This window comes from Chiloscyllium plagiosum, chromosome 35 (genome assembly GCF_004010195.1).
Source record: "Chiloscyllium plagiosum isolate BGI_BamShark_2017 chromosome 35, ASM401019v2, whole genome shotgun sequence".
NCBI classification, from domain to species: domain Eukaryota; kingdom Metazoa; phylum Chordata; class Chondrichthyes; order Orectolobiformes; family Hemiscylliidae; genus Chiloscyllium; species Chiloscyllium plagiosum.
In genome coordinates, this window is record NC_057744.1 from 28,842,727 (window position 1) to 28,852,351 (window position 9,625).

The following is a 9,625-nucleotide window of genomic DNA, read 5'->3' on the forward strand; positions in this document are numbered from 1 at the left end:
TTGTTATCTTTGAAACTTTTGGCTGGTACCCAGATATTTGTGACTGGATTTTTGACTCTCACTCTCTGTCCTGTGTGTAGTTGCATTAGTTCTCTACCTGCTCCGCTGTGTTGTACCTATTTCATTTTCCTATGTCTTTGAGCCACAGTGGCTGGAGTTTGAATCTCCTGAATGGTTATGATGTTGAGACATGTACATTGTGGTAGCCCTGCCTTTGTTGGAACACTGGCATTTACCAGTTGGAAGATGTTGGAAATCCAAACTGAATTTTCACATTGGTACTGCACTGTGAATGTGCCACTGTATGGATTGGAGTACGTCTGTCTGTCATTAGATGAGTAGTAGTAATATATTAGCATTTAATCCTACATCCATTTTAGCCTTCAGGGAGTATTAACCTACCTTTTGGAGAGAAATGATGTTGTTTGTTGTAAAAGCTTCTGATCATTGCATCACTTATATGATGTGTTAAGCTGACAATATGATAGGCTTGGTCATCTTCCAGTTTGCTTTTTGGTTTGGTGGCTATTTGTTGATACCTGTGTGTATATTTAGGTCACTTTCCAACTGCTAGCATTATGGTATCGTACCATCTTGTTGATCACCAGGGTGTTGTTCTCAGGTCTGGCTTGGCTTTTGGAATCCAACAGTAGAAAGCTGTTTTGCTGCTGATTTCACTTTTATCCTCTAAATAGTATTTTAACTACTGTAACTTCACTTTTATATCAGGAAGAGGCTGCAACTTCATTTTCTTTATTTTTATATAACAATTGGAGAGCTTCTAGCTTGCCTTATATTGAACTTTAAGTAGAAAGCAGGTAAGTCTGCCCACTGGTTAACTGAGTTAGCGATCTGACCCTGAAAGATAAGATATATTATGATATATTTGGTCCAGAAATGTTTAACCTTCTGTAAGGATTCTATTACAGGTTGTTAGTGGAATTTACTACTATAATGTGATGGTTGATGATCGTATGTGATACTTACATTAGCTCCTGAGACATGGGTCTTAGTAGTACTGAAGATTTAAATTAACTTTTATTATAGCACCCAGTACATACATACACTCCAATCACAGGCACCTGCACAACTGAGCTCAAGCTTAGCAATTCAGCAGCTATATAACATGTTATCTTCAGGGTGACATGCTGCAAAGGAACTTTGTACGATTGCGACCATTAGGTTAAATGTCATAACATGGTGATGACATCATGAGGGTGCCCTTTAAAAGTATCTCACCTTCCTACTGCTTGGCATAGTTCAACGAGAGAGCCTAGCAGAAAAAGGTCTTGAAACATTAAGGATAGAAAAACACCAGGACTTAGTAAGTGAGTTACAGTTTCACAGGGAAGATTTATAACGACTGCAGCTAGAGAATCTTTCTTTCAAATGTGTAGAAGTAAGCTCTCGGTGTTTTTAAGTATGAAACATGGGAGAAATATTCTTTTTACCTGGAAGGAAAACTTAATTGATTCAATGAGTATGACTATTTGTTATGTTAAAAATGTTCTACAAATGCAGGTTTTTATTGTTAAGGGCTGCATTCAATGACTCCTTTGCACCAATACCAGAGAATGCAAAGAAAGCTTAACTATAAGTTGCACACAGCCAAATCTGTGCTGTTAGCTACTTCCCACAGGAAGTACATTGTGTAAAATCCAACATTACTGAAGATCCACATCACCCTTGGGTAAACCTTGCTGCAAAACTCACCAAATTATCAACAAAAGTATATCAGATAAAGTTTAATGTTGGACTCTATACAGTCAGTCAATTACATTCAAATCTAAATCAACTACACTCAAAACCAGCATTCCTTCTATTTACTCCATCTACTCTTCCTACTGCCTTGGGAAAGCAGTCAACATCATCAAAGACCCCTTCCGCCTGTTATACTCTCTTCCACCCTCTTCCATCAGGCAGAAGATTTAAGAACAACATCTTCCCCACTGTTCTGTAGTCATGGAGTTGTACAGCACGGACACAGACCTTTCAGTCCAACTCATCCACGCCAACCAGATATTCAAAACTGATCTAGTCCCATTTGCCTGCATTTTGTCCATATCTCTCTTAACGCTTCCCATTCATTTACCCATCCAGATGCCTTTTAAATGTTGTAATCGTACCTTCCTCCACAACCTCATCTGGCAGCCTGTTCCATACACACACCATGCTCTGCATGAAAACATTGCCTTTCAGGTCCCTTCTAAATCTTTCCCCTCTCACTTTAAACCTATGCCCTCTAGTTTTAGACTCCCCTACCCTGGGAAAAAGACCTGTTCCTCTCACTTTAAACCTATGCCCTCTAGTTTTAGACTCCCCTACCCTGGGAAAAAGACCTCAGTTATTCACCCTATCCATGCCCCTCATGATTTTATAAACCTCTGTAAGGTCATCTCTCAACCTCTGACACTCCAGGGAAAAAGCCCCAGCCTATCCTACCTCTCCCTATAGCTCAAACCCTGCAAAATTAACAACATCTTTCCAATAGCAGGAAGACCAGAAGAGAACGCAGTATTCTAAAAGTGGCCTCACTAATGTCCTGTACAGCTGCAGCATAACATCCCAACACATATACTGAATGCAGTGATTAATAAAGCCAAGCATGTAAATGCCTTCTTCACCACCCTGTCTACCTGCAACTTCACTGTAAAGGAACTATGCACCTGTACCCTTAGACCTCTTTGCTTGGCAGCCCTCCACAGGACCCCACCATTAATTGTTAACAGACTTATGAATGGACTTCACATGTATTGGAGTTGATATTTCTCTGCATCTTCTCTGTAGCTGTAACACTATTTTCTGCATTCTTTCTATTACTTCAATGTACTTATGTAAGTTGTGGTTTGTCTGGATAACACACAAAACAATAATTTTCACTGTATCTTGGTACGTATGACAATAATAAATCAAGAAATAAAAGGAGGTTATTTTCAAAACTCAATTAAGACAATAGAAATTCAAAAGGTCTTGACGCAGCTATTCATTTCTCTTATTGAACAGCTTGGGGATAACATTATAAGGCACATCTTCCATGACCTCAGAACATCCTAAAAATCTCAGGTAATTCTAAAGCATAATCACGGTCATGATATAGGAAATGTGCAGCCAGTTTCTACACAGCAAGTTCCCACTAACAACAATGAGATAAATAATGAGGTATTCCAGAGTTTTCTTCTCCTGAAATAGTTCCACTGTTCTTCATTAAATAGTACTATGAAACCTTTTCATCTACTGAAAGAACCTCTGTGTGACCTATTGTCCAGAAAACTGCACCTTATACCATTCAACCCTCCTTCAGCACTGCTTTGAGTTACAGATCTACATTATGCACTTGTGCATGTTTTTAGTTTTCTAACATCTATAATTTATTTCAACAGAATAAACCTTTTAAAACGTTTTAGCAAACTGATATAATAGGTCAACTGCCAATTTCTACTGCTTAGAAACAGGAGGTTTTCTGTATCTAGAATAGTGAAAGCTCATTCATTGTTTTCCAACGATGCAAGTCAAATAACTGGGACAGTACAGTCAGAACTGCTTGAGAGCTGAACTCAAAGCATCAGATTGCAATGTATAAATAAGATTAACAATGGATGGGGAGTTGTTCTGAAGATAAGAGGGTTTTTCTTTGAATAGTGAAGCCCATTTCATAATCAGATACATTACATGGAATCGATGTATCGTGTAAAGACTGGAATTTCCTAGTGTTTTGTGTTGAGTACCTCAAATTCTGTTCCTTTGGTTAATATATCTTAGCTAAATTTATCGCTGCAGCCAAATTTCTAATAAATAAAAGAATCAACTCAAAAGAAAAGTCTCGTTGGTTCAACCTCACCTCTAAAACAAATTCTCGTCTTACATCATGGGGAGGGGTGGAGGGTGGTAAAATTAAACCGTTTTGGAAGTCTGTCTCACTTTTTGGGGCAGTCAGGGACTTCCACCTCCAGTTTGAAAGGAGTTAAACAGTGTTTCACAGTGTGAACGGAGCCAGGCAGAAAAATACGGACCATCTCTGATTCTTTGTGAATTCCACCTGCCTCATGCAAATTCCCTGAAGGTTTGCTATCACAACTGCAAACCGAAAATTCAAGATCACTGCACTGGGTTTTTATTTCTGGTTAATTAAATAACTTAGAGACTCCACCGGTTTATCTTAAATATCCGCAAATGTCATTTTGAGATGGAATTTGACTGCAGCAATCGGCGCAATAATGTTTTACTGTTCATGGTATCTATGCTGTAATCGTAAACGCTCAGTGTACATGTAAATTGAGATGCTGAAAGTAAAAAAAAAAGCATTTGCCTTTTAATTGTGGATACAAAAATGCTTAAACGTGTTTAGCACAAATGGAACAAGTAAAACAGCAACCTTCCATTGTGATTTTAAAACAACATTCTTACCATTAAGTACAGCCAGTGCTGTCAGTATTGAAGTCCAGAGTGTCAACTGCACGGCGTTCATGGTGGTATCCAAAGAGACAGGCAGCTCCGGATTAGTTTCCCTTGAAAGTAATCTCTCGCACTAGAAGCTTGCGAACACACGACCTCAGTTAATTCAGGACACCGACCTGCTGCACTGATGTGGCTGTTTAAATCTCCGCTGGCCGGCAGAGACTGTGATGCAGACCATCAGTGATATCCCGCACTGGTGGCCTGAAGTATTTGCAGGCACTCTCCGGTCCCCGGGAGCCGCCTGTCAATCAAAGCCTCTACCTGTCCGGGCATGAAGCCTCGCCCCGGCACGCACTGGGGGCCAATCGCAAGCAGCGTTTTGTCTGGAGTGGTTTGATTGGCTTACTGTCTGTCAATGAAACTTTACCTGAAGGATGACTCCACCCCCAGCCCCCAAAAACGTGCCTCTGAGTAAAGAATGGGTTTTGTACCCATTGAGAAAAGTGTTTGCAAAAAAAAATTCAGTAATAGTTCTCATTATACGTTACCATTAAATCGATAAATAAATTCCTTAACTTCAGGCACATTAAAAGAGTTTCAAATTTATTTATTATTGTTAGGTTTAACAATAATTACTTTAAGATTATTATGGTGCAGAAGGAGGCCATTTGGCCCATTGTGCCTGCACCAGTTCTATAACCTACTGCCAATCATCTGCCTTTCCCCTATATCCCTAAACACCATTTCTATCCAAATAACCATCCAATGCCCACTTGAACACCTTAGCTGAACCTGCTTCCATTACATTTCCAAGCAGTGCATTCCATACCCTGACGACTTACTTTGTGAGAAAAATTATATTCTCTCACATCACTTTAAATCTATGCCCAATCATGCTATTATTTCAGTGATTTTTTTAAAAATTCTTTCATGGAATTTACTTTTGTTATCTGTAATGAAAACAGGTTCAATGGGGGTGGCACAGTGGCTCAGTGGTTAGCACTGCTGCCTAACAGCACCAGGGTCCCAAGTTCGATTCCAACCTCAGATGACTGTCTGTGTGGAGTTTGCACATTCTTGCCGTGTCTGCGGCGGTTTCCTCCCACAGTCCAAAGATGTGCAGGTTAGGTGAATTGGCCATGCTAAATTGCCCATAGTGTTAGGTGCATTAGCCAGAGGGAAATGGGTCTGGGGTGGGTTACTCTTCGGAGGGTCGATGTGGACTGGTTGGGCCGAAGGGCCTGTTTCCACACTGTAGGGAATTTAATCTAATATCTTCCCAACTGCCTTAAAAACAGATCCTGGTATTCCAAATAAAACAGAAAAACTGCAGATGCTGAAAAGCTGAAACAAAGATCAAAATGGCTGAAGAAACTCAACAGGTCTGGGCACCTGTGGAGGGAAAGCAGAGCTAACATTTCGGATCAACAGATACTGCCGGGCCTACAGATTTTTTTCTGCAGTTTCAGCTTCACATCCTTGACCCTTACGGCTTAAACACTTTACTATCCATCTCAGCATTAAAATCATCACCACTGCTTTAATGCTTCAGGATGTGGTACTGAAACTTGCATTCAAAAATCCTGCATTTGCAGCATGTTTTGCAACGTCAGAAAGCATTTTATTGTCAATGGTACACTTTTTGAATTGTGGTTGCAATAATACTGCAGGAAGCCAGATCGCCAAATTGCACACAGCCAGCTCCCACAAACAGAAAAGACATGATCTCCCGTTCGCCAACAATGTTGGCAGATGGGTAAATGTCTACCTAGGCCAGAAGACTCACATTCCTGTTCTTTGAGCTAACAGTTGAGGCACTTCCTGTCAGAGAGGGCATGTGGGATCTCATTTTGATGTCTCATTTGAAAGTGCAGCTGTTCCCTCAGCACTGTACTGCACTGAAGCGTGAATGACGACTTTGCTCTCCTGTTATATTTTGTTCGTTCATTGAAGATGATGGCGTCAGCTGGCCCAGCAGCTACTGCCCACACCTAGTTGCTTTTAGAAAGTGGTAGTGAGCTGCCTTCTTGAACTGCAGCAGCCCATTTAAGGTATGTACCCCCATAGTGTTGTGAGGGAGGAGATTCAGGATTTTGACGCAGCAAAACTGAAGTAACAGTGATGTATTTCCAAGTCTGGATAGTGAGTCTTGGAGGGGAATTTGCAGCTGGTGATATCCCCACATCTGCTTCCCTTGTCTTTCTAGATGATGATGATGCTCATGGGTTTGTAAGGTACTGTCTAAGGAGTTTTCTACAGTGCATTTTGTGGATGATACACAATGCTACTGCTCAACATTGGTAATGGGTGTTTGTGGATGTGGTTCCAATCAACAAGCAGACTGCTTTGTCCAGGACAGTGTCAAGATTCTTGGATGTTGTTGTAGCTGCATCCATCTAGGCAAGTTGGGAGTATTCCATCACACTCCTGACTTGTCCCCTATAGATGGCAGACAGTCTTTGGGAGACAGGAGATGTGTTACTCGCTGCAGGGTTCCTAGCCTCTGACCTCCTTTTGTAGCTATTGTATTTTTATAGCTAATCCAGTTCAGTTTCTTGTTAAGTGTAACAACCAGGATGCTGTCAGTGGGGAAATCAGTGAAGGTAACGACATTGGCGATGGTTAGATTCTCTCTTGTTGGAGCTAGTCATTGCCTGGCATTTGTGTGGTGCAAATGTTACTTGCCAATTGTCAGTCCAAGCCTGGATATTGTCTAGATCTTACCTCATTTGAACTTGGATGGCTTTGGTGTCTGAGGACTCATGAGTGGTGATGAGCATTGTATAATCATTAGTGAACATTCCCACTTCTCACTTTCTGATGGAGGGAAGGTTGTTGACAAAGCAACTGACAATGGCATAGCTTAGGACACTACCCTCAGAAACTGAGATGATGACCTCCAACAGCCACAACCATCTTCCTCTGTATCAGGTATGTCTCCAAACAGCAAGAATCCATTGGATTTGTTGACTCTAGTTTTGCTAGGTCTCATTGATGCCGCACTCTGTTGAATTATGACCTTGATGTCAAGGTCAGTAACTCTCACCTCACCTTTGGAATTCTGCTCTTTTGTTAATGTTTGAGCCAACGTCAAAAGCTGAGTGGATCTGGCGGGACTCCAGCTGGGCATCAGTAAGCAAGTTATTGTTAAGTAAGAGCTGCTTGATAGCACCATTGATGACACCACCCACTACTTTGATGATGATTAAGAGCAGACTGATGGGGCCGGAGTTGGCCAGGTTGGATTTTTCCCAGCTTCTGCATACAGGACATACCTGGGCAATTTTCCGCATTGTAGGGTGGACGCCAGTGTTGTAGCTGCACCAGAACAGCTTAGCTAATGGGCGAGGCAAATTCCAGAGCGTGTGTATTCAGTACAATTGCTGGAATGTTGTCAGGACTCTTGGCCTTTGCAGTATCTTATGATTTCTGCCATTTCTTGATGTCCCACAGAGTGAATACAGTTAACTGGCATTTGTGATGATGTAGTTTTCCAGAGAAGGTCAAGCTAGACCATCCACTTAGCATTTCTAGCTGAAGATTGTAGAAAATGCTTCAGTCTTTTCTTTTACATTGATGTGCTACGTTCTTCCATCATCGAGGATGAAAATACTTGAGAAGCCTCCTTCTCCAGTGAGTTGTTTAATTGTCCACCAATATTCCTGACTGGATGTGGCAGGACTGCAGAGTGTAGATCTTAGCCATTGGTTGTGGACTCACTTAGCCCTGTCTATCATTTTCTGCGTTGGCATCCAGGCAACCCTGTTTTATAGCTTCACCAGGTTGACACCTCATTTCTAAGTCTGCTCCAATGCATGCCCTCTTGCACCCTTCATTGAACCAGAGTTGATCCCTTGGTTTGATGGTAATGGCAGAGTGGGAAATATGCCCAGTCATGAGGTTGCAGATTGTATTAGGGTACAATTCTGGAGTTGCTGATGGCCTACAGCACCTCATGGATGTCTTGAACTGATTGATCTCTTGATAGTCTGTTTCATTTATCATGGTGATGGTGCTACACAGTATGATGTTATTAAAACCCATGACTTTGTAACTCAAAGATGAATTCTACCAATTGTGCTAATTTATTTCCACAGAAATGGTTAAATCTCAACAATTGGTTATTTCCGTCTACATGTCAAACCACAAGTGGAACAAGGCATAAAAGGCAAGATCGCAATTCAAGTCAACTTTAAAATGTCACTGTCCTTCCCTTTCCCTGGACATTTTATATTGGATAAACAATGTGAATCTTCTACTCATGCTTGCAACAGTAAACAGGGTCATTGACATATAACCATTTGTTGATTATTTGCAAAAACACGTTCAAATTTTGTTAATAATTTCCCTGTACTCCTTAGTCTGGGGGTTTGTTGAACTTCAGTTTCTGCTCATTACATTTGTATTTTTGGTTAATTATTTCCTCCCTTTTCCTTCAATTTTCTCCCTAATTTGGCAGTCTCAGTCTTAAGAACATCCCTGCAATAAGACCAAAAAGTTGGCATTATTCTTGATATTTTGTAAATTTTCTTTGGCCTTTTCATGATTGGCAATGGCTCCATCTTGCTCTTTCTAAAGTAATAAGGTGCATGTTGATATTGTATAACATGAAGAAGGGAGGAGAAGGAGGAATATATTACATTTCAAATGGGATTTCCCTATGGTTGTAGGTGTTTCTCCATTATTAACGCTCTCACCCTTTGAATTGGATGTTGCATGTTCAAGCCCCATTCTGGATACAAAGTCTCCCTCAAGGATGTCTGTTTGATCAAATACCTGCCTTTCTATAGGGATAGAAGGATCCCACAGCATTGCTTTGAAGAGAAGCAGATGAAATTTCCCCACAGTCATGGCTATTTGTATCTCAATGAGCAGAGTATGGGACCATTATTATATCACAGTATATACGATCTTCCGGTGAGCAAATTGATTACTGTTTTTCTATGTCAATGTTGGAACACTTGTTGGGCTGGAAATCACTTTGGGATAACCTGCGATTGTGAAGAGTGCTACAGAAATGCATTTTTTTTTACTATAAGGCTGAAAAACAGTTTTCTTTATGTCAATAAGCAGAGCAATATCAAGTCCAAAATCTGATTCCTGATGTATGCACAGCTGGGGGGAGGGAGGATGGCGTGGGGGTGGGGTAAAATTAAAAAGCAGTACTACAAAGTTATTACTCTGATTACTATCAAAGCCATGACCAAATTGGCATGAGGTCAATAAGATT

At 40.8% G+C, this 9,625-nt stretch overlaps 1 protein-coding gene across 1 annotated transcript in view; it reads right to left on the bottom strand.

Annotated features, from left to right (window-relative positions):
* Positions 1-4,715, bottom strand: part of esama (endothelial cell adhesion molecule a) — a 147,313-nt gene extending 142,598 nt beyond the window's left edge. The window contains exon 1 of the mRNA XM_043676833.1: positions 4,405-4,715. Within this exon, the coding sequence (XP_043532768.1) occupies positions 4,405-4,465 (61 nt within the window). The 5' untranslated portion in view covers positions 4,466-4,715. The remainder of the gene's footprint in view (positions 1-4,404) is intronic.
* Positions 4,716-9,625: the final 4,910 nt, after the last annotated feature.